The 23,694-nt window shown below is 56.7% G+C and overlaps 4 protein-coding genes across 7 annotated transcripts; 2 read left to right on the plus strand and 2 right to left on the minus strand.

Annotated features, from left to right (window-relative positions):
- Positions 1-109: 109 nt before the first annotated feature.
- Positions 110-5,229, plus strand: HSF4 (heat shock transcription factor 4). Of its 2 annotated transcripts, none has more exons than XM_090260455.1 (13): positions 110-620; positions 1,244-1,352; positions 1,434-1,561; positions 1,660-1,784; positions 2,033-2,108; positions 2,228-2,292; positions 2,825-2,927; positions 3,160-3,307; positions 3,539-3,662; positions 4,180-4,285; positions 4,377-4,442; positions 4,571-4,640; positions 4,917-5,229. In XM_090260455.1, the coding sequence occupies exons 1-13, from the start codon at positions 498-500 to the stop codon at positions 5,066-5,068; spliced, it is 1,395 nt and encodes a 464-aa protein (XP_090116581.1). In that variant the 5' UTR covers positions 110-497; the 3' UTR covers positions 5,069-5,229. The 2 variants fall into 2 exon arrangements, with proteins under 2 accessions (XP_090116581.1, XP_090116580.1); XM_090260454.1 differs by having other exon boundaries at positions 3,180-3,307; positions 3,435-3,662.
- Positions 5,230-5,306: 77 nt separating this feature from the next.
- NOL3 (nucleolar protein 3) lies at positions 5,307-9,648 on the plus strand. 3 transcript variants are annotated; one of them, XM_090260445.1, is made up of 5 exons: positions 5,919-5,984; positions 6,109-6,237; positions 8,480-8,786; positions 8,928-9,341; positions 9,444-9,648. In XM_090260445.1, exons 3-5 carry the CDS (start codon positions 8,492-8,494, stop codon positions 9,449-9,451), a joined length of 717 nt encoding a protein of 238 aa, XP_090116571.1. In that variant the 5' UTR covers positions 5,919-5,984; positions 6,109-6,237; positions 8,480-8,491; the 3' UTR covers positions 9,452-9,648. The 3 variants fall into 3 exon arrangements, with proteins under 3 accessions (XP_090116569.1, XP_090116570.1, XP_090116571.1); XM_090260443.1 differs by lacking the exon at positions 6,109-6,237 and having other exon boundaries at positions 5,307-5,984; XM_090260444.1 differs by having other exon boundaries at positions 5,916-6,237.
- A 773-nt stretch (positions 9,649-10,421) lies between these two features.
- On the minus strand, positions 10,422-17,329 carry MATCAP1 (microtubule associated tyrosine carboxypeptidase 1). Its single transcript, XM_090259505.1, has 7 exons — positions 17,167-17,329; positions 14,340-14,962; positions 14,114-14,257; positions 13,694-13,826; positions 12,482-12,787; positions 12,295-12,392; positions 10,422-11,285 (listed from the first exon to the last, which is right to left on the minus strand). The coding sequence occupies exons 2-7, from the start codon at positions 14,904-14,906 to the stop codon at positions 11,121-11,123; spliced, it is 1,413 nt and encodes a 470-aa protein (XP_090115631.1). The 5' UTR covers positions 14,907-14,962; positions 17,167-17,329; the 3' UTR covers positions 10,422-11,120.
- An 871-nt stretch (positions 17,330-18,200) lies between these two features.
- Positions 18,201-23,559, minus strand: EXOC3L1 (exocyst complex component 3 like 1). The gene is made up of 14 exons (XM_090261221.1): positions 23,382-23,559; positions 23,016-23,109; positions 22,633-22,808; positions 22,333-22,552; positions 21,116-21,728; positions 20,919-21,036; positions 20,648-20,773; positions 20,449-20,549; positions 20,129-20,239; positions 19,199-19,328; positions 18,960-19,082; positions 18,725-18,880; positions 18,509-18,633; positions 18,201-18,428 (listed from the first exon to the last, which is right to left on the minus strand). Exons 2-14 carry the CDS (start codon positions 23,059-23,061, stop codon positions 18,239-18,241), a joined length of 2,235 nt encoding a protein of 744 aa, XP_090117347.1. The 5' UTR covers positions 23,062-23,109; positions 23,382-23,559; the 3' UTR covers positions 18,201-18,238.
- Between the last annotated feature and the right edge of the window lie 135 nt (positions 23,560-23,694).

Genomic DNA, 23,694 nt, shown 5'->3' on the forward strand with positions numbered 1-23,694 from the left:
GGTCCCCTGTACTGGTGCAGCTGTGGGAGTCAGGGGCGGGACACTCCGTGTCCTTGGAATGACAACGGCCCAGGGTTCAGCTGGAGGGTATCGCTTCTCCTCTTCCCTCCCTCCACCGCTCCTCTGTGACTGCTCTAGCGAGGCTTCACTGTGCCCTTGGCCATGACCTTCTAGGACTGTCTGCTCACACCAGGCTGTGTGCAGGCTATTTCTCCCGAAGAACAATGGAAGAAACAGCGGGTCTGAGGAGGGTGGAACTCGAACCCAGGTCTCCCTCGACCCTGCACCCAGCACAGACTTTCTATCTCTGCCTGCCTTTTCTGTTTGCTGGAACTGCACCCGGCTGAGCTCCGCCCCACGGGTTTGCACGTGGCCCCCACCTGACCCAGCGCCGGGAGGCGGAGTAGGGCGGGCGGACAGCAAACACAGCGCTTTCCGTGGCTTTGACTAGCCCACGGCGACCAGCGGACCGAGCGCTCAGCCTCCGAGACTGCACCATGCAGGAAGCGCCAGCTGCGCTCCGCACAGAGCCGGGCTCCAGCCCCGTCCCTGCGTTCCTCGGCAAGCTATGGGCGCTGGTGGGCGACCCGGGCACCGACCACCTGATCCGCTGGAGCCCGGTGAGGGCTGGGACCCTTTAACTTCCCCAGTGTTACCCGAGATTCCTCCATGTCAGTGAACATCCACTCCCACCCAGCCCCCGCCTGGGACGGGGCTGTGGGTCCCTCGATTCAGTCGTCCAGCGTAGTTCATCTTGGAGGGAGTGTGCGAGGTGGAAATGAGGCGACCTCTTTGGGGCCAAAAAAAAGAGTAGGAGCCTAATGGAGACCTAAAGCCAGAAGGATTTTCGGGGTCATTTTGTTCTCATACCACCCATTAGAAAGATTGGAAAACAAAGGCCAGAAGATAAGGGCTGGGTCTGGTCCTAGCTAAGGGTCACATCCGAGTCTGGAACCTGTCCAAGGCTCCAGGTCTGGCCTTTGCACCTTCTTCCTGAGAACTGAGAACGGAGTCAGGGTCGGGCTGGGATCGTGATTCATTGTGATTGTCCCAGGCTAGGCCTCCGAACTGGTTCTAGCCTGGACCGTGTCCCCATGGGCAACAGGTCGGGTCCCTAGAGTGGGTGTGTATGAGTGTGTGCTCGGCAGAGCAGGGACCAGGCAGTGGGCAGCAACGCTCACAGAGTCGTCTGGTCTGCGCCTGCCGGCCCGCATGGTGGGTGGGACGACGGTGTTCTCCGCAGAGCGGGACCAGTTTCCTCGTAAGTGACCAGAGCCGCTTCGCCAAAGAAGTGCTGCCCCAATACTTCAAGCACAGCAACATGGCGAGTTTTGTTCGGCAACTCAATATGTGTGAGTCCCTAAGGCCAGGCAGGAAGCGGGGTGGGTGACTTAGCGCTCAGGGATGGAGCAATTTACGGCTCCACTCCCTAGATGGTTTTCGGAAGGTGATGAGCATCGAGCAGGGAGGCCTGCTCAGGCCCGAGCGCGACCATGTCGAGTTCCAGCACCCGAACTTCGCGCGTGGCCGCGAGCAACTACTGGAACGCGTGCGGCGCAAGGTAGGGCAGCTTGCAGGAACCAGCAAACTCAGGTGGGCGTTTTGGGACGGCTGGCCACGTTTCTGTGACTCGGGCCCCACGGTGCATCCCACCTGCAGGTGCCTGCGCTGCGCAGCGACGAGGGCCGCTGGCGCCCGGAGGACCTGGGCCGGCTGCTGGGTGAGGTGCAGGCTTTGCGGGGAGTGCAGGAGAGCACCGAGGCGCGGCTGCGGGACCTCAGGCAGTGCGGGAGGTGGGGGGAGGGGAGGCGGAGGAGGGGAGGGAAGGGGCGAGAGGGCACTGTAGTTCTGGGCAGCTCCGTTCTCTCAAGCCTTGGTACCTTCATCCAGATAAAATGGGTGCGGTCGGGAACTCTGTTCTCTATGGATGGATGATCATCCGGGTGGTCGCAGGTTGGGGCCTACCATTCAGTGGGGAGTGGTGGCTGGGCAACTCTCAGACGCCTCAGCACCCTCCCACACCTTCCCCCAGGCAAAACGAGATCCTGTGGCGAGAGGTGGTGACGCTGCGGCAGAGCCACGGTCAGCAGCACCGGGTCATTGGCAAGGTGTTCCTCTCCCCCACTCCTGAATACCCCCCTGCCCAGTCCTCTAACCCATCTGGAATTGCCCTGTTAGGATGGGGGCGCGACCCAAAAGATGAATTAACCCTTTGCTTCCTCTTCAGCTGATCCGTTGTCTCTTTGGGCCACATCAGGTTGGGTCCAGCAGTGCAGGAGCTAAGAGAAAGCTGTGAGTGGGAAAGCTGGGGACACTCCCCCGCCCCTCCCCCAACCCAGCATCTTCCCTTCCCTTCCTGAGGCCCCATATAGGGACTCCTCCAGACACCCATTCAGCAGGAATCCGCATTGCCCCACCCCCCATCAGTCTTCTTCGCCCCATGGCCATCTCCTCAAAACCCACCTTCCAGGACTTTCTTCCTCTCCCCCCAACTTCACCACCAAAACCCCCACTCTCAGATCCCTCAGTTCCAGGACCTTATCTCAAATTTCCACCCCAGCAGCCCCTTTCCCCTCACCCTAAAACATCCCAACATCAGAGGGTCTGGGGCTCAAACCATGCTCCCTCCCTCTTCTCTCTACCCCCAAAGGGCCTCCGTCACTGGGGGCCCTTCTGCCTTCAGCACGTGACTGATGCCCTGGCAACAGGCCTCAGCTCTGCTGACTTGGCTGCTGGGGCCTGTGGAAGGGAGGTGGTGCAGGCTGAGGGACATGGGAGATGGATCTGCCCAGCCGCCTGCCTGTGCCCTGGCCACCCTGCACAGGTCCCTGATGCTTGATGAAGGGAGCTCCTGCCCATCGCCGGTGAAATTCAGTGCCTGCCCCCTGTCTGGTGCCCTCCTGCAAGACCCCTACTTTATCCAGTCGGTGGGTTTTGCTTCTCCTCCCTTCCCTAGGGCACAGCTGGGCTTATGGAGAGCCTATTCCTTTTCTACATTCCTCCCCCCAAAAAGAGGAGATGGAGGTCAGCCTCTCCCCCCACTAATCCCCTCACACACACCAGGCTGCCCCATATGGGCTGCAAAACTTCCCCCTTAGACCCGGTCCCTGTGGGTACCAGTTGGGTTTGGCTCACCCTGTGGCTGAGGTGAAGGATTAGGTCTTATCTTCTACTTATAGTCCCTCCCAGAAACCACCTTGGGCCTCAGCAGTCCCCACAGGACCAGGGGCCCCATCATCTCTGACATCCCGGAAGACTCTCCAGCCCCTGAAGGGACCAGGCTTTCTCCCTTCACTGGTGCCAGCAGGTAAGAGGAACAGACAGGGACTATCCTCTGGGGAGTCTGTCGGGGAGAGCCTGGCAGCCCAGATGGCTGTGGGGGTAGGGGAGAGAGGTCAGTATCAGGGTCTGGTTGAAGCTTTTCTCTGGTACAGGGAGAAAGACCTGGCATTGCTCAAAGAAGAGCCGGCCAGCCCAGGGAAAGATGGCCAGGCCGGGCTAGCCCTGGCCCCAAACGAGTGTGACTGCTGTGGGACAGCTCCCCCACTGCTGCCTGTGGCTGTGGTACAGGCCATCTTGGAAGGGAAAGGGAGCTTCAGCCCTGAGGGGCCCAGGAATGCCCAACAGCCTGAACCAAGGGGTCCCAGGGAGATACCTGACAGGTGAGCAGAGAGCCCCTTCTTAACTGTGAGCCACTTGGCAGTTAGACCAGCACTAACTAGGTCCCTGAACCTTCCCAGCCTTGTCTGCCCCTTGGCTGAGGGGGGATGTTGGGTACTATGATATGACCTGATTTCTCAGAGTTGCTCTAAGGAGGACTGGCATCAGAGGTCCTGGAAAATGGAAACATCTCTGTAGTAGGCCCCAGAAATCTGCATTTTAAACAAGTCCATTGTGGTGGTTGTAAAGATTGTAAAGTACACAACAGTTTAAGAACCACTGGTATTGACAATTGCATAGGGAGGGGACACCATTCCAAGACCCCAGCTCTACAACTCAAACCTCAGGCCAAAGGTAGGAGGCAGAGGCACTCTTATGTGCCGCTCTATGTGTGTGGGGTCCTCTCCTAGCATTTTCTAGATATTGTAAAATTTAGATCCTGATGTATCCAGGTTCCTTGGGAAACCTTATTGGGACAGGGAGAGTTACTGCAGGCCAATAGCAGTTCTCTGTGCACAGGGGGCCGCTGGGCCTGGAGGTGGGGGCCCAGTGCCCAGAGGGTCCCCAGCCTTCAATGCTACTTCGGGCCCCCCCTGAAAGTGTGGAGCCTGCAGGACCCCTGGATGTGAGTACACCTTCAGCAGGGCATGGGACTTGATGGGGTCCAGCTGTCTGTGCAGACTGGGAAAGGCACCATTGATGTGGAATTTCCCCAGGTGCTGGGCCCCAGCCTTCAAGGACGGGAATGGACCCTGATGGACTTGGACATGGAGCTGTCCTTGGTAAGATGGGGATGGGGAGGGCAGGGGATTAGGGTTTGCTGGGACAAACCCCTTGGTCCATGGCTGTTCTCTTTCAGCCAGAGCTCCAGATCCCTTCCCCTGCTTCTTTGTGGGGTTTTCCCATGCAGATGCAGCCCTTGGTTCCAGAGAAGGGTGAGACTGAGCTGACAGTCAAGGGGTTAAATTCTCCAGGCCCAGGTATGGTCATGGTGACTCAGGACCTGAGGGAGGCCCTGTTTGGCCAGAGCTACCATGATTAGGAGGGCTGGGCAGTTTGTTTCGGGGGACATCCCTTGAATTCAGGCTACCCTGCAATGAGCTACTTAAGCTACCCATTCCTTCACAACTGGGTCAGAGTAGAGAGGCTAAGAATGGATGTTACATCCTAGCTGATTAGAGGGCAAAGGCGGGTAGGCTCTCCTCTGAAGAAAGTGGGGTGTTTCTCCCTGCTGAGTACAGCCCCACTCCTTCTAGGGAAAGACTCCACTCTTGGGGAACCACTCCTGCTGGACGTCCAAGCGGCTTTGGGAGGCCCAGCTCTCAGCCTGCCTGGAGCTTTAACCATTTACAGCACTCCTGAGAGCCGGGCCTCCTCCCTGGGCCCAGGGACTGATCCCTGCCCCTGAGCCCTCTCCAGTCTGAAGCCAGCCTGGCTAAGGGCTGGCCTGCAGCCTCGCGCCCTTCTCGGCTTCCGAGCGCCCCCTGGCGGAGGCTGAGCGAAGACCCTGGTACTCGGCTGCCCCTTTCCACTACCAAGTTATGCACATAAACCGCATTTTTTCCTGTGTTTCTGGTCTCTTTTCTCTACCCACCAGGGAGCACAGAAGTCATGCGGGAGGAGGGGGAGAAGGGGTGATTTTACATTCGTAGAAGCGTTCAGGTCCTAGGGCTTTCATGGGGAAACCCCTGGAGAGTGGAATGCTTGAGGACCCTGCTCTAGTTCTACTTAGGCCCGGATCCTCCTGCGGGATCCAGGGCTGGTTCCTGGCCACTGCACCCACCAGGAAGCGGGAGCTTTGGGAGTCACACCCAGCTCCGCAATGAATCTGCTCTGTGATACTGGGTAAGCTGGTCCCCTTCTCTGAGCCCTATCTGTGGCAGGTAAAGAGGGGTCGACGAGAAGACAGGAGTAAAGCGCCTGGGAATTGCCAGGTCCAGCGTGGGCACCGGGTACGTGGGACCGCGAACAGAACTGCCTCCCCTCTGACTCATTCGGTGCCCGGAATTGGGAGGGAGAGCGGACTACAAGTACGAGCTCAGGCAATGCGCGGCCTCGGCTGTCGGCCTCCCGGAGTGCAGAACAGAATGCCCGCTCTCCCCTACCTCCTCCCGGTTCCCGGCAGCCCTGGCTGCCCCGCCCCTCCTCCCCGCTGCAGCTGCTGCTCCCACCCCTACCCAGCCCAGCCCTTTCTGCCTCGTCATCCCCAACCCCGCCAAGGCTCCACCGGAGCGCGTCAGACCCGGAGCCCCACCCCACACAGCTGGGGGAGGGAAAAAAACAGATCGGGGCGGAATCTGTGCCCCCACCAGCAGCGCTTGAAGGTCTGTGAGCCCCGCTCCTCCGCAGGACTCTTAACTCTGGGACCCGGTGAAGGGGAAATAAGGGGAGCCTGTGGTTGCATCTGGGGAAAGGCTCCCACAGTTTCCCACACCTCTCGCTCCCTAGCAAAAGATTCCCTGGAAGCCAGGTGGAAGGGGGCCAAGACCCCCCCTCCACGCCGAACTTGGAGCTGCCTGGTGGCCCGGGAGGGATCTGACCCGTGACCCTTGAAGAACTGGCCGGGACATAACTTCGGTACAGTATTGACCTCTGAGTATTGAGTCCTGGAGAGCCCAGACTAGATGGGGTTTGTGTACCCAAGAGGAGGAGGCTAATGTAAAAATAACTTGGTTAGGAGGAAGGATGAGGGGCCAATCCAGTCTCCCTCTCTGCATCTGTACACAAGTAGTTTCTGTCCCCTCTCCTTGCACCTGTGATTGGAGGGCAGTCTTTGGAAGCCTCAGCTGAAGAGGAGAGGGTCTGTGTGTACACAGTGCAGTGATGCCAGTTAGGCTAGTGCTGAGGGTATATGCTGTTCACTGGGGTACACAGGAGATGAGACGGAACCAGTTTGCCTACAGCACACTCAGGCATTGGAGTGAACAGGGAGACTTTTATTTGTCTTGGAGGATGAGTCCACAGCTTGGAAGATGGGGAAGGGTACTTCAGGCTTAAGGAACAGCATATGCTGAGGTTCAGAAATGCCAGGCGCTTAGTGAGTTCTCCTAGCACTGAGGGTTGGGGGCGCGGTGAGGGGAGCCCTGGCTGGCCAGGAGGTGTAGGAGAGAGACCAGGCAAGACAGTCTGAATTCACTCTGATGGGCAGTGAGGAGAAGGGGACAGGTAGTTAGGGCTGACATTCTGCTTGGCAGGAGACCTCGCTGTAGTTCAGGTTGGAGCAAGTCAGATCAGTTCCGGCACTTGGTCTCACCAAGTCTGTCTTCTCATCTGTAAAATGGGGACAATAAATCCTGCCCCAGAGAGTTGCCAAAAATCACTGTGCTGTGGGGGTGGTAAGATGGGAGTGAGAGGTATTCAGAGAGACTGTCAGAGGAGATGAGGTGAGGATAGTAGAGTTGAGGGGAGATGCTGATAGAGACTCACTGAGGGATGGAGGAGCAGCATTTGGCACAGATGGGACATGAATGGAGAAGGTGAGAAGGAGGGGCAAGGAGTGGGCCTAGTCTCTGATCAGTAATCTCCCTGGGGAAGGGTTGATATTTCTATATGGTCAGGAGGGGTGAAACGACCAGGGAGGCATAGCATGATACCAGGTGGTAATAAAAGAGACCCAGAAGGCGGGAGGGTGCTAGGACCAAGTCTGCTCTCCCAAACCTAGAGCCAAGTAAGGAGGTACAGGAGAGACCCCAAAGGGAGGACAAGACCAGGAGTGTACTATATGGACAAACCTATGGCTAGAGGAAATGGGCTGAGAGAGGAAGTGGACCTAGGGCATTACCTCTTTGCCCCATAATGCCGGGGGCCTGGCTGCCTAGGTGAGGACATCCAAGAAGGGATGGGCCATTGTCCTTAGATGTCAATAAGTGAACAGAGCAGATTAATCTCTCCCTAACACCTGCTGTTTGGTAGAGTCAGTCTCTCAAAATGGAAGGGTCCATGGAGAAAAACAGTAAACTGTTGGCAAACATTTAAAAATAAGTTGTTGGTAGTTTTTTTGAGTTGGGCCTTGGGTACTTCAAGAGGAAGCAAGAGATGGTGGTGAGTCATTACCAGGGCAGCAGGGAATCAGTTGGGTCTCAGGTGACGTCAGAAGCACTTGGTCAGAGCTAGGGCTAAAGAGGATTCAGGTATCCCTGTTCAGGTATTAGGGAACCAGGAAGGGCCACACTGGAGTTGCAACGCGGTGGTGGCAGGGTTAGGTCCTGTCCTGGAAAGATGTATCTCAGGGTCAGGATAAGGGGTGTGGTCATTCTCCTGTGGGTGAGAAGAGCAGGGGAAGATCTCAGCACTTTGTGCTCTGGGTGCAGAGGGGATTCAGGGCTCTGCAGGGTCTAGGCTGGAGGTGAAAGCCTAGACTATAGCAGTGAGGATGACAGAGAAGTATTCAGCAGACAAACCGGAAAGGACTTGGCTGCAAGCTGGGTGTGGGGTCTTTGCCTGTTAAGACAGGGAAGCAGGCTTGGGAAAGAGAAGTTAGTTTGGATAAACTGGGTCTGAACAGATTGTAGAATCTGCGGGGATGCAAGACGGAAGTCCTAGTTGTGAAGAGCAGTCAGAGAGTAGATAAGAGTCCTGAGAGAGCGGAGGAGAAGAAAGGAGAGCCACAGATGATGTTTAGGGAACCAAAGAGAAGCCTGAGGAGGAGACAGGATAGAACCGACCCGAGGACCCAAGAGGCAGGAGTAGAGGCTGGGGCTGTCCTGCCGCTGGGTTCGAGTTGAGCTTAGATCCCAGCCACGGGTGTTCACTGGAGCCCTGGGATAGAGGTCAAGGGCCCGAAGGCCCCAGCCCCAGTACCTCTCTCCCCCTCCCCCAGGCATCCTCCACAATGGGCAACGCGCAGGAAAGACCGTCAGAGACTATCGACCGGGAGCGGAAACGCCTGGTAGAGACGCTGCAGGCAGACTCTGGGCTGCTGCTGGATGCACTACTGGCGCGGGGCGTGCTCACCGGGCCTGAGTACGAGGCGTTGGACGCGCTGCCGGACGCCGAGCGCAGGGTGCGCCGCTTGCTGCTGCTGGTACAGAGCAAGGGCGAGGCCGCCTGCCAGGAGCTGCTGCGCTGCGCCCAGCGCACTGCGCGCGCACCAGACCCTGCCTGGGACTGGCAGCACGTGGGCACTGGTGAGCGCGCAGGGGGAGGAGCCTAGGTCAGAGTAGGGGGCGTGATGGGGGCGGAGCTCTCACCTCCCCCAGGGGTGGGCGTGTGCAGAGGAAACCCCAGAGGGCTAAACTGAGCCTGAGACACTTCCACTCCCTCCCCAGGCTACCGGGAACGCAGCTACGACCCTCCGTGCCCAGGCCACTGGACGCCTGAGGCAGCCGGCTCAGGGACCTCATGCCCTGGGCTGCCCAGAGCTTCACATTGCGATGAGGCTAGGGGTCCAGAGAGCTCCGAGGCAGGGCAATCTGGAACCCTCGAGGAGCCCCAGACAGAGCTAGAAGCCGAGGCCTCTGAAGGGGCAGAGCCAGAAGCAGAGGCCTCTGAAGGGACAGAGCCGGAGTTGGAGCTGCAAATGGATGCGGAACCAGAGGCAGAACCAGAGCCTGAACTGGAACCTGAGCCGGACCCGGAGCCGGAGCTGGAGCCAGAGCTGGAGCCAGAGCTGGAGCCAGAGCCTGACCCTGAGCCGGATTCGGAGGCTGAGCCAGACTGCGAGGCAGGGGATGAATCTGAAGGTGTTAGGCTGCCTAAACCCAGTGACAAGTTGGCGGGAGGTTGTGGCCCAGAAGGCAGAGGACGGCCCCACCTGACCGACAATTTTCCCCCTTCATCTCTAGATTCCTGAAGGCCAGAGCACTGACAGGCCACTCGCCAGCAAAGCTGGATAGGACCTGGGATTCTGCCATGGCGGAGCTGGATTACCACCAAGGATCCACCTGGCCCAGTATTCGCTGGAAGCGAATAAACTCTGGAGGGTCTGTCTGGGCTCTCTGTTATTCTGGCTCTTTGCCCAGGAATAAAGGTGACCTGGGCAGCCCTGTGCCCCATCACTCAGCACCATTTTGTCAACAGCTCAAGCTGCACCCCTCGAGATCCCAGACCCAGGCATCCAGTGAGACGAGGGTCTGACTTGGGCCCTTTTATCTTCCTAAACCATTTGGGGACATGTGTTGTCACCAGCCCTATTCTATGGAAGCCCCTGGGCTTGGTGCAGAAAGCCAGGGAAGGATAATTTCTCTCCACTTAGGAAGGGCTAGAGCTGACAGCCTTGGGAAATGAAATTAGGAGAGAGGAAGAGGAAAGGATCTTGGGTAGACAAAGACCACATACCTCACTTAATTGCTCATTTTTAATTGTCCAGCTTCTCTCAGGACTGGGAGCTCCGTGAGGGTTTGACCAGTAACTGGCACACAGAAGGCAATCTATGCATTTTCACTGACTAAAGGAATGAGGACTTTCCAGCTGCATTTCCAAACTTTATAGATGGGAAAACTAAGGCCAAGGGTGGGAGTGGGACTAGGTGAAAGTCACACAGTTGAGTCAGAGGTGAAACTGGAAGACACAACCATCTCTGTACCTCTCCTGGTCCAGGAGGGGCTCAAGACTTGGGACAACTAGGGGCCTGCCCCTTAGGCTTGGTTGTGGCTGCTGCCAGGCTATGACAACCTCTGTCAGAGACCAGCTGTGAGGGTGTGGGCAAAGACAGGGACAACAGAGGTCAGCAGAGGGGGTGGGGGACCAGGTGAGCTCTTGGGCTCAACTCACAAGGCCTAACGGACTCTGTGTGTGTGTGTGTGTGTGTGTGTGTGTGTATGTGTGTGTGTGTGTGTGTGTGTGTGTGATGAAACTGGACCCAGGAACACCAGTGCCTTCCAAAGGAGCCCTGTTCCCTCCCCCGAACCTTCAGACACTACTGCCTCCCAGCCTCAGGAAGTAAAGCATAAAAATAGGGAATAGATACTTGAGCAGTGGGAGAGGCAAAATCCTGGAAAGTACATCCCAGCCCAGCTGGGTTTCTAACTACCAGGACCACTGCCCTGTAGGGCTGTGTGAAAGCCAGGACCCTAGGCTTAGGTCATTGCCTCAGGAGAAGGGAGGCCCCCACCAGGACCCAGTGAGAGGTAGACAGTGTGAAAGCTGAAGGAGCACCAAGGGGCCAGGTGGGGGAGGGAGACTGGAGTATGCAGATACCCAAAGCCATCTCATGCAAGAACAAGTTTCTACTCCCAAACCACCCCCCCCCAATCCCTATCCATGCTCAACTTCTCTGCTGCCTCCTGGCTTCCCTTCTGCTCAATACAGAGGCAAGATGGCAGACTGAGTATGTCCAACATGCTGCTGCTGGTCTCCAGGTCCCAGAGAGACTAAGCAAGGGACACAAACCCCCTGATGTTGCCACTCCTCCCTCCTGAGATGCTCTGCTCTCGCAGCTTCCCCAAGAAACACCCAGGCCGTGGAAGCACAGAGCAGCCATCTTCGTGTTCTGGGGGATGATCTGGAGCCCTCAACAAACATCAGTCAGGCAGCAGGCGGCCCAACTCTGCTTCATCCAGCCGGTTGGTGGCCATGATGTGTTCTAGCTGCTGCCGGTAGCGTGCCAGGTCCTGCATGAAGTGGGGCACCCGAGTATTGTCCAGCACCCCATGGGGACGCAGGTGGTCTACATCCTCATAGGAAACCTGCAGAGAGGAAGCTAGGTCTGAGGGGTAGGCAGAGGCTCTGGCTTTCAGGTGGCTGGTCCCAGCTCTCTACCAATGGCTCATTGCCCTTTGCCCCTGGCACTCCCCACTTTCCCTTCCTGACCTCATCCCAATGTTATGTATCCTGAGGCTCAGTGCTGGGTGTTTGCCCTTTTTCTCAACACATTCTTTTATGATCTATGCCCTGCAACCTCACTCCAGTCTCCAGCCCAGCTCCCCCACCTCCAACCTGGGTACCCAACTGCCTTCTGAACACCTTCTCTTAGATAGCTCGCAGGTACCTCAGACTCCCCATATCCAACACTGAACTGGGAGTCAGACTATGCCAGCCACTCTCCTGACAGTTTCCTAGGTCAGATTCCAGGGAGGGGACTGGAATCTGTCACCCTCCCACTCAGGGTGGCTGCTGAGCTCAAGGGATTCCATTCTCTGAAGAGCTCGCTAGCTTGCCTCTCCCTCTCAAACTGCATGGCCACTGCTTGGTTAGGCCAGACCACCATTAGCTCTGCAGGAGTGATTAGAAAGGCCTCCTCTTCTCCCTGCACTCCCTTCCCCAGGCCTCTCTCTTTCAATCCACGTCCCATATGACAATCAGAGGGAGCCTTCTAAAGCTAACATCTGAGCCACTCCTCTACTTAAAGCTCCCCTAATTCCCCATTGCTTTGGATGTTTACCTTTCTAAGCCTGGCACAAATACCCAGTGCAAGGGACTTGGTCCCTGGCCATTTTTTCCAGCCTCCATCTCCAGACCTTCCTGATTGCTCCTTAGATCTGGATGAATCAACTCCTTTGAGATGCAGTATCTACACACGTACCTGAAGGCTGAGTCAAGCACCTGCCAGACTTGTCATTTCACCTCCTGTGCTCACCTCCCCCTATCAGAGAGGCCTGGTGCCCAGTCCTCTGTCAAGTACCTGTTGCAGGCTCAGAGAATACCGCGATGAAGGGGAGAGCCGGCTGGGACCGCTGAAGGCCCGTGGCCACGCACCTTGCCTAGCGAGGTCAGCAGCGGGAAATCGATGGTCTGGCGGTGCCGCAGAATGCGCACGATGCCATCCAGGTACACCTGGTCCTTGCTGAAGCAGCCTGTGGGCACGGGAGGGCCGTGAGCTCCTACACCTGAAGCCATCCTCACCCCTGCCCCAGCTCAGGGTCCTTCCCACGCGGGTACCCACCCGGCAGTGAGGTGTCAGTCTGGCCGCGCTTGGCACGCACGCAGTACTCCCAGCGCACGTCGGCATCCTGCACGTAGCGCGCCAGGTCCTGGAAGAGCTGGCGGAAAGACATGTGCGCGGCTCGGTAGATGGTGTAGTAGAGCAGTGCTGCGCGCCACAAGAAGGGCTGCTTGCGGAACAGCACGCTGTGCAGGCTGGCCAGGCCCTCCTCGGTGGGATTCGCTGGCCTCAGCCCGTATTGTAGCCGGCCCTCAGCGTTGTGCCAGGGCTGCCGCGCGTTGTTCACGCCTCGCAGGTAGTGGGTACCTGTGGGAGGACGAGGGAGGTGGTGCTGGGCGGGTCATCCGGGTCACCCACCTGCGAGACCTCTAACCCGTACTCATGCGTGTATCCTCATGCCCCTAAACTCGGCTGTCACAAAAGCTTTCCAGCCACCCCTACCCTAACCTGCATATTCACCCAACCCCAGGCAGCAGGAAGGCCCTCCTCAGGTGAACCCATGCCCGAGGACCCACAGTGTCTCACATACAAGAATCCTCCCCTACCCATCCAGCGCTACACACACACACACTTCTCCCAAACTCACACTGCTCCCCAGCCCCCTGGAGAGGAGAAGAAACACACACCACCCCAGCTCCATATCCTGCAGGCCCATATCATTTGGACACTCATGCTGATGTCCCTAGCAAAAAACAAACAAACAAACAAACAAAAACACCTTTGCCCAGAGCAACAGGATTGTTGATGAGGAGGGACAGACATAAAAGAATAGTAATTAATGCCCTGTGCTCTCCTTTCCATGTCCTGGCCTATCCCCTCCTATCCTTGGCTCTGTGTGTCCTCAGCCAATTCCATTCCCACCCTGGAGGGCCTGCAGGTTGGCAGAGCTAGTGGGACCCTCAGGTTTGTCCCTCTGGCCTATCCAGGACTCAGCAGCCTTGTTCCATCTGTTAAGGGAAATCAGAGAGGAAGTGGAAGGAGGAAGAGATACTCAAGAGGAGTGAGAGATGAGAGTGAGCCCAGGGAGTGGGCAGGCATGTTGGGGCCTACCTCTGTGAGCCAGAGGGAGGAGGTGACTGCTCATGAAAAAAATAGGGCCCATCCTCGGAGGGAAGTGGGAAAGAGGGACAAGGTTACTGAGACCCTTCACTGCCTCCTCCACCCCAGTCTCCTCTCATCCCTACCCGCCCACCCACCTACCCACACCCTGACCTATCTCATGCCGCAGCATGCCCTCCAGCCAATACTGACGGGCTCCAGTCAGATTGATGGCCAATGTTGGTCGGCTGTTCTCCACCATCATCACTGCCTGGGACAGCAGGTCTTCACTCAGCTGCACCACAACCTGCAGGCAGGAGCAGTGCCCTGAGTCCTGGCCATCAGCCCCGGGCCAGTGCGCAAGTGTAGGTGTACCTGCTAATAATGCCACAGGGCATCCAGGCTGGACACTTGGGCCAGGACACCCACCCTTCACCATCCCTGCTCAGAGCCAGCTCCCAACTTACTAGGGCAGGGACAGGACTTGCCAGGGGTCACTAGCTGGCCAGGTGTGGAGCTGGGCCTCGCATCACCCACTGGGCAGTCCCGTTTGGGTCATGTAGAAGAGAGTCCTCGCAAGCAGGTCAAGCTCACCTCCCCAACACAGCCCTCCTTCTGCATGTATTTGCGCACAATGGACCAGATCTGGCACTTGGTCAGCAGCTGGCCCCCAGTTGCAGCCTCAAAGTGTTCGTACGTGCCAAACTTCTCCAGGACAGCCTCAATGATGCCAACTGCCTGCACACAGGACCACAGTGGTTGGTCAGGCCAGGCCTCTTGGGTGGGCAGGGCCAGGGTGAGGTGGGCAGGCCAGACTGACCTGATGGATGAACTGTCCAGAGGCCTCACAGTACTTCTCCAGCACAGCCGTAGGCAGGGGCTCCTGGTACTCGAACTGCGGGTTGTAGGTGTAATGGGACTGGAAGAACTTGTCCCGCTCACAGTCCATGTTGGTTGGCCGCAGGGCCACCAACATGCAGGGGCTCCTGCTGGTACCACGGCCTACATCCTTTCGAGTCTTAGCAATGTGTGGCAGGGAGGCCGCAGATCTCAGGGTGCCCCCAATTGGATCCCGTCCTCGTCCAGGTGGGGGCCGACCCTGGGTGCCCACCCTGCGCCGGCCGGTGCTATTTACAGTGTAGGTGCTCTCACTGCGGCGCATGTGGCCACGGTGGCCCAAGCGCAACTCTGAGAAGGACTGCAGCTCAGGTTGGGGCCGCAGAGCTGAGACTGACAGAGCCAGTGGCAAGGCCAGGGACTGAGGCCAGGGGTATAGTGCTGTCCCATCTCGGTCTGAGGGCTTCAGTCTATGGCCCAAGGTTGAGCGACTGGCTGGTGGGCTGGGGGGTGGCTGCTCATACACCTGAGCCCCTGAGTCCAGCACCATTCTGTTCTGGGGGTCACATCCAGCTGGGTCACTCCAACTCCCCACACTGTTGACTTCTGGGGATACAGAAGGGCATATGGAGGCCAGTATGAATGGGTGTGGCCTGAGGACCAGCAGGCCTTGTGCCCCACACTGCCCTTGCTGGGTCACCACGGGTCTGGGTGGCTGCCCCTTCACCCTACGCACCCCAGTGTCATTCCTCCAATAGGCTCACCCAAGCAAGCTGGACTGGGAGAGATCAGGAGGAAGAGTCTTGTACTCTCTCCTAGATGATGGTTCCCGGAACACCCTTAGCCTGTGAGCTCCTGACAGCAGGCCTGAGCCCCCACTAATTATTTTAATCCCTGTGCTTAGCACCCACCTAGCCTGGAAGCTGGTATAGCCTCAGCTGCCAGGTTGATGGGTGAGGGGTCTCGCTACCTTTTACCTGCCCTCTACCTATGGCATTTTTCAGTACTACCCCTACCCCTACCCTTGGCCCCACCCGCCTCCTCTAGTCCATTTGGCCCCAATCAGTTTGAGTAGCTGCATACCCCTTGCTTATGCTATCCCTTCACCTGGAGTGCTCTCTGTCCCCTGGGCCAGCTGTTCAAATTTAATTTAGAATCAGACTTTGGGAGGCAGAAGAAAACTTTAGCAAATCCAAGCCAATTCCTGGTCTGTCCCGTATCTAAGGCATCTTCCTAGTGTCATCCAAGGCTGGGGTCGAGGCACTCACCCCTCACTCTGTACCAGGGCTCAGTCCAATGCAGCCTCTCTCCAGAGAGTGACTGGAGGCTCCAGCCTCTAAACTCCCTTGCCTACCCAGGGACACAATTCCAGTATTTCTCCTCTCTTCTACATTTCCTACATCACCAAGATCATCCTCTCGGCTGGACTCATTCCATCAACATAAAGACACACTGTTATTTCTCCATCTTAAAAAACAAAACAAAACCCTCACTTGACGCCAGCTCCTCCAGCAAGAGCACCACTCCTTCACTGCAGCACAACACATCAAAAGTCATCTATACTCAATCTCTATTTCTTTCTTTCCTGTTCCTTCTTAAATTTTACTCCAATTAGGCTCCCCCACCATTTCTATTGAAACTGATCTGACCAAGGTCATCAATGATCTTCATATTGCTCAGCAGCACTTGACACAGTTAATCACTTCATTCTGGAAACATGTTCTATAATTGGCTCCCAAAATCTACCTCACTGGCTGTTTGTTCTCAATCTCCCTTGCTGGTCATCCCTATCTTCCTAACCTCTTAACACTGTAATGCACTTGGAAACCTCTCCTCTATTTGTGCTCACTCCCTAGGGAATCTCATCCACTCTCATGGCTTTAAAATCATCCGCCCAGATTTTCTCCATAAACTTCAGACCAGTGTTGCCAGTTCTCAATTCAACATCTTTACTGGAATGTATAACAGGCATCTGAAATGGAACATATGCTCTGTCCTCCCCCCATATAACTGCAGGAGTCACTGTCCCACATTCCTCAGATAGCCGCACAAATATGTTATTAGGAAAGCCTCCCTAACCCTGGCTGTGTAGCTCAATTGGTTTGAGTGTCATCCCAATACACCAAGTTTGCAGGTTTGATCTCTGGTCGGGACATACACAAGAAGCAACCAATGAGTGCATAAATAAGTGGAACAACAAATCGATGTTTCTCTCTCTCAAAATCAATTTTAAAAAGAAAAGTCTCCCAAAACACACTCTGTAAAATAGTAAACATCCTCTCCCTACTCCACTACAATTCCACACCCCCCTTTTCACATTATTGTTCTCTGTAGCAGGTATCACCATTTGAGTTACAACATATTTAATTATCTGTTTTCTCCTTTCGAGTGTTCACAGTGTGTCCCCAGAGCCCCAAACTGTACCCAGAGTAGCTGCTCAATAAATAACTGTACCCAAGAGCCCTTCTTCTCATAACTGGAATCATTCTTTCCTCGCACTTTGTTTCCCCATCTGAATCTGATCCACCGCCTCCCCCATTCCTTCCACCCTGCCTAGAGACCAGCCGCTTGAAAAGATTCAGGCCTCAGGCTTCACTCCCCTCCCACACTTTCCTGGACTCCTCTGGTCTCCTGCCCTCTACCTGGCCCAGTCTCCCTTCATCTTTCCTTTTTCCTTCCACCTACCTATTCGCAATTACCAGAATACATCTGTTTCTTTAATGTCTCAGGCGCTTCCTCCAAGAATGCCTTCCCAATGTTTCCCTTAAGCAAACTCCTATCTATTTTTCAGGGCTCGGTTTAGGCCTCACCTCTTCCAGGAAGCCTTCCAGGCGTCTTAGAGGCTCCTAGTGCCTAGGCGGCCTCTTTAGCGCCGTAGGCTGTCACTGTCGTAGCCTAGGTCCGTGTGCCCTCACCATCTTCTGAATTCCCAAAGGGGAGAGACGGGTCTGATTCACCCCCATGTCCCAAGCACCCAGCACTAGATGCAGAATGAATGAAAGATGGCTGGGGGTGGAACCCAGACTCAAGGCGGAGTCTGGTGACAAATGAGAGGGTGCGGCCTGCGCCAATAGGAAACTCCGGGAGAGGATAATATGGAAGAGGAACCAATGGGGACGAAGATATCGAGGAAGGGCGTGACCTGCAGCCAATAAACGGCGGAAGATGAAGCAAAGGGCGTGCTAAATGGAGGGCGGGGCCAGAGGACAATAGAGTAGGGGATACCTTGGTAGGTAATGTAGGGGTCGGGTCGCGCGCCTTCTCAACACCTCGGGGTGAAAGGGTTCCATTCTTGTGCCTCATCCCCACCTGTTCGCTGCTCTTCTCGTCTTCGCCGGTCCCGCTCCAAAACATCGGTCACCGGCAGCCCAACCCTCGGGAGTTGACGCCAGGGACGCAAGCACTCGGGTGCGCGCACGCTCAAGGGAAAGCGCGCGGTTTCGCGTCAAGCTCTGCGGCTGGGGCCGCGGGAGAACACAGCTGCTGGGTTGGACCAGGCAGGGCGGAGGGGGTGGAGGTCGGCCCCCTAATCACGTCCCTGGGAAGGTCATTGTATTGAGCCTGCTCCCACCACGTAGGCCAAGGCTTCAGGTAGTAAGGACCTGGCAATCGAGTGAGGGCCTGCGAGACACGAGATCACTGCCTCGGCGCAGATACGTGGGGGTGTAGTCCGTGCACGGTGGCGGAAGCCCGGATACTTGGGAAGTGATGCCGAGATAGGTGGGGCGATCCCGTGTATCAGAACTAGACTTAGGATACCTTAGGCGTCTCCCTGCTGGGGACCCTCTAACTTTCGCGGACACTTTTATTTCATCCCCTCCTTCCCCAACACACAATTCAGGCGTACGGCGGGTGTAGCTTTATTCTTCGGGTAGTTGGGAGTCAGGCACAGGTCCCTGAGAAGATGCAGGAGGATGGAGAGGGCGTAGGTGCTGGCACAAGGCTGAAAAGTGCGCGGCGACCCGCGGGGGGCGAGGGCTGCGGGCCGTCCTGCAGGGAGCTGAGTGCGGCTAGGCGTTGCTCTCGGGACACATCCCCGCGCAGGTCCAAGAGGGCGGAGACGTGATCCTCGCTAGGGGGGCACCACGGAGCAGCGTCAGCCCCGACCCATCCCTCCCAGGTTCCTTTTCTCTTTCGCCCCTATTTGCGTACCTCACGTCGGGAAATTGTTGCCGGAGGCTTGCTACCTCGAGCCCAAGCATCGTGGGGTCTCGGAGGTTCAGCAGCTTCCGCAAGATGAGCAGCACCGACGCGCACTGAACTCTGTCTTCCAGGCCCTGAACACGTTGGGGCAGGTCTTGAGTCAGCCCTTGGCTCCCACCCAACCACCGAGACTCCCGCCCGTCTGCTCGCTCAACAAACTCTCACCAAATCTAGGAAAAGATCCCGAAGCTGGGCAGCATCGTGTTGCAGGCGTTCGGCTGCCTGGTTCCTCTCATCCGCATCGCGGCACACTAGGCGGCCTTGCATCAGCGCACATAGGTACTGCAGCACCACAGTACGCTCTGCCTCGGCCAGGAGCACCTGCAGGGAGGGCGATCAGGTGGGTCCAGGACGCCTTTCCCACCGGCGCTCCACCCTCACTAGCCTTTATCCAACACACCTGGAACGCGGGATTCCGAACACGCCAGAAGTTCCGGCAGAAGAGCGCTGTCCGCTCGCACACATCGTCCAGCATGTCCGGGCTCGACAGCCAACGGCGCGAGGGCAGAGTAGCGAACAGGGGCTGGAGGAGGGGGAACAGAGACGGGGCTGGAAGGAGGATCCAGACCCGGCATTTCCCGCAGACTCTCATTCATACGCTTAATCTCCTCTTACCCCCATCCCCACTTGAAGCCTCACCTGAAGCTCCACCAGCAGCGCCTCCAACACCAGTCGGCAGATCCTCCTCTGCAAGTCGTCCAGCGCTGCCTCCACCGGAGTCAAGGTCCCCGAAGCCACTCCGTCGGGCTGCAAGACGGACACTGAGGAGCTGGACCAATCAAAAGTACGGTTTCAGGACCAAGGCCAAGGCCCTCACAGCCCTCTCTGGTCTGGCCGCTTTGGGCGCCGCCTAGTGGCGGAAGTAAGTAAGTGAGTGAGTGTTTGAGTCAGTGTCTCTCTCTGTCTCTCTCTGTCTCTCTCTGTCTCTCTCTGTCTCTCTCTCTCTCTCTCTCTCTCTCTCTCTCTCGGAAACAAGAAAGTCAACTCCCTGCACTTCTGAAGGTCTGGGGTTGTAGAGTGGTGGGCTCAATCCAGCTGGACCTGCCTCTAATTCGCGGTATGACCTTGAGGAAGTCCAGTCTTTTGGTTACTGTTCCCTCATTCATAAGCGGAGTCACTTCATCCCAGTCCGGAGGGAGTAATGATCAGCAACTTATTTGTTGCCCTCTCTGCCTCATCTCAAAGACTATAAGACTCAAAGGGTTGGGAATATTTTTCTGTTTTCTTCACAACTGTAACCCCAGACATTACCTGGCACAGAGTAGGACTTGGGAAGTATATGTTGAATAAATGAATGCATGAGACTATGTGTTAGGAACTGTGGTAGGTACTTTACATCTAATGTGATTTTCATAATGTCTCATTATTACCCGTATAATACTAATGAGGAAAAAGAGATTGAGTAACTTGCCCAAGGTCACACAGATAGTAATTAGTAGAACTGGGATTGGAACAACAGGGCTATGTGATTGCAAAGTTCCCAATGGCCTAGTGAAGGCTGAGTCCATACCTAACAGGTGTTCAGTCAGGGATTAGTGAAGGTGGGGATCTGTGGGAGCCTTCTGGTACCTGAGCGCTGATTGGTGGTTGAGGGCAGCCAGTAGGTAGGACACATAATGAGGGGCCATTGCTTCCCCTCTGAGGTGGTCTCGGGAGAATCGGATCAAAGCATCATTGAAGCTGCAGAGAGCAGAAGCGGCTCCTATACTTGCTGTAACTCTGGAGCCCTAAAAATCCCTTTCTTGAGTACTCTGGCCCCACCTCCAAGATACCCAAGGCACTGTTTAGAAGAGCCTTTTCCCACTGATGTGCCTTATTCACTCAGAGCCCCTTTGGGCTGCCCCAGGAGCAGGGCCAGGGGTAGGGAGTGGGCCACTGCCATGGCAGACCTCCTCAGGAATGCTCCCAGTTCTGACAGTGCCATGCTATGCACCCGCCGCTGCAGTGACTCACTGACCAGGCTGGTCACTCGAATGTTCTCTTCCAGGATCTACAGGCAGGGATGGGCAGCCATCAGTAGAGTCCTAGCCCTGCCCGCCACCCCCTTTTTAATAAGGGCTGCCCTCCTGGCTGCCACCTCCCACCTACCTGCAGCACGATGGCTGGCATTGGTGAGTGGTAGAAGCCAGATGGGTCTGTGTCAGGCTCCTGCTCTCGACCCCACTCAGCTACTTCCCCATCCAGTGCCTTCTGCAACCACTGCACCACGCTTGCCTGGGGGAAGGGACGAGGGGCAGCAGAATGTAGCCGGGCATAGCAGGGTACTGGCCCTGCTAAAGACAGGTAGACATGTGACTCCACAGATACAGTCACACAGCTGGTGGCAGAGCTTCTCTGGACCTGGGCCCCCACTACTCACCTGGACTTTGGACACAAACGTTGCCTCTAGCTGCTCGATATTCTCCAGGGTTAGGAGGGGCTCCAGCTGAGACACATCAGCCTCAGGCCCCAGTTCCAGACTCCCCATCATTTCTGGCCTGGTGATGAGCAGCCCAATGTCACAATGAGCCCCCAGCTTCTGATCCACCCACTTCCTGTTGCCCCAAGAGCACTGACCCCAGGTACACATGCAGTGCCCAGTGCAGCAAGGTGAAGGCGTCAGCAGCTCCCAGCTCAGGCCCTTCCAGGAATTGCTGCAGGCAGCGACGCAGGCCACTGTGCAGGGTATGGGCCCACAGCTGGACCACCTTGTAGTGTGGTGGGCAGCAGGGTGCTATTAGTGCCTCAGCTGTGGCCAATTCAGCTGGCAGAGCCACCCGCAGAGCCTCCAGCCACCCTGCTAGGGCCCCTGGCCCAGGCAGCAGAGGTGTCCCAAAGTGGACCCGCTCTAGGCCCTCCTCTAGTGCCCGCAGACAGCGCTGCCGCCAGTCCCGAGGGGCCTGCTCAAGGGAGGTTGTACGGCCGGCCTCCACCTCTGCCACACGCACAGCAGCCACCAACAGGGCTGGGTCCTCCCGTGCCAGCTGCCCTGCAGCCCCTGCAGCCATCTCCACAGCCTGGCCCAGTGCCTCAGCCAGAGGGCCCAGCCCCTCAAAGACTGGCAACTCCAGCCCCCCCAGAGATGCCCATGTCTCCTCTTGCAGCTGCTCCAGATCCCGAAGGCTCACATATGCCTCCAAGAGCTGATGGGCATCAATCAGGGTCTGTGTGTGGACCATTGCAGCCGGCACTAAGGAGGGAGCAGAGAAGACAGCCCTGGGTCTCAGCCTTCCCACCTGTACCATGGTACAGGATCAGATGCTGAGGCCCTGGGGCTGCAGTGATGTGTAAAGTATTTAATAACCAGTACAGGAGACTTCACTAGGTTATTGAATAAATTTAGTCTTATTAAACAATAAAAAAAATACCCAGTACAGTAGAGCACTGGCCAATCTGAAAGGACCAGGGAAGGGTCTAGAGGCTGATGCGCCAGGTATAAACCCTTGAGTTGATGGAACATAAGGAAGTCAGGGATCCTGGAGAAAGGATGGGGAGGAACCACAGGATGATTCTAGTGGCTATTCACCCTCCCTGTTAGGAAACTATTTCAATTTAACAGTTAGGGTAGCCAGAGCCACTTGACTGGGTGTCAGCCCTGTCTCAGACATTCCTTGCTCAGGAACCTCAGAGTAAGCTAATTTGCACCCTGCTTTATATGCATCTGAAGCCTGAGTTACTCTCTGGGAGACCCTGGTGTGTCCCTCCATGTAATCTCTACTAGTGCCCCAGCCCCTTGGTGAGTGTTTATTGACTAACTGTCGGATGGCTGAAGCCTGGGGCCCCTGCACACTCACCTGCTTGCAGCCGGGGCAGCAGCTGAGACAGGGCCTGCAGTTGCTTGTGCTGGGCTACCTGCTCTCTCAAGGGCTCTAGAATCTGTACATCCTCAGCCACGCCCTGGAGCAACCCATGGGCCTGGCCCAGGGCCTCACGTGCTCCTTGCACAGCCTCGAGGGCCCGGGCCAGCTGACACATACCAGTCTTCACACCCTCCAGGTATGACTGCACCACTGACTGTGGAAGGGAGGGACGGAGTGAGGCCTGGCCAGTTCTCCCACCCACCGCCAGCACTTCTGCCCCTGCCCGATGCCCACCTTCATGCGTGCTTCCAGGGAGCAGGTACGCTGAACCTCACGGCTGCGGTACTGGCCCAGCCTGGCCAGTTGCTCTGGCCGGTAGAAGATGCCTGAGGCCCACTTGAGTGCTGCACCCCGGGCCAGCTGCTCCGCCCTCTCCTGCTCTGGCCACTCAGGCCCTGGGCAGGAAGAGCCTGGGCAGCCATGTCAGTTGGGCAGGGCCTGAAGGAAGCAGCTGCTGACCCTGCTCCCCTTCCTGCTCCTCAGTCTGGCTCCCAGGGCAGTCCACTCCTCTCACTGACTAGTAGAACTCCAGCCAGACCTGGCAGGGAGGACCCAACCCCACCATTCCCACCTTTCTTGCCACATCCCTCCCCCAATTCTTCCAGAAGGGCTCATACCAGGAAGAAGTGCCGGCTGCATTTCGTCTTTGGCTGTGGAGTCCATTTTAGGTCCTGGAGGAGCCAGATCCAAGGTAGGAGTCTGGGCAAGGGTCTGGGTTAGACAGGTAGAGTGGATGCACCTTTGAGCTGGAGGTTCTCTCTAGACCTCCCTGAGAAGAAGGAGGGAGGTTCCTGCCTAGGCTCCTCAGGAAATGAGAGGGACGCAGGTAGGATGCCGGTGTGATGGAGAGGCACCTGGGAAGCCTCTTGCTGGATTTCTCAGTTTTGTCCCTTAAGATGCCAAGTGAAGAAGGCAGGCACAGGTCTCCCACTGGACCCCTCTCTTGCTCTTAGTTGCAGAGGACAGTTTGGTATGGAACTCACCAGGCTTGACCAGGCTTCCACTTCTCCCTCCTCCACAAACAGCGTTGGCCTTGAAGATGGCCCTCTCCCCCGGAGCTTACAGCAGAGCTGGGCACTCCCTCCACTAGCTCACAGCGCCTGGGTGGCTCTGGCCCACACCTCAGCATGCAGCAGAATTCTTCTTCCCAAGGAAGCCTCTGTCCCACCTCCCTGCCCAGGAGCCCCCTCCTCCCTCCAAGATCCCTCCCTCCCCAAGACCACGTGCAGGAAGGAAGGAAGCTGAGTCTCTGGCATTTTATTCCCAACAGGAAAAAACATCTGCACTATGTGATGG

The sequence above is a fragment of the Furipterus horrens genome, unplaced genomic scaffold (genome assembly GCF_987537825.1).
Source record: "Furipterus horrens unplaced genomic scaffold, mFurHor1.1.pri manual_scaffold_13, whole genome shotgun sequence".
NCBI lineage: Eukaryota > Metazoa > Chordata > Mammalia > Chiroptera > Furipteridae > Furipterus > Furipterus horrens.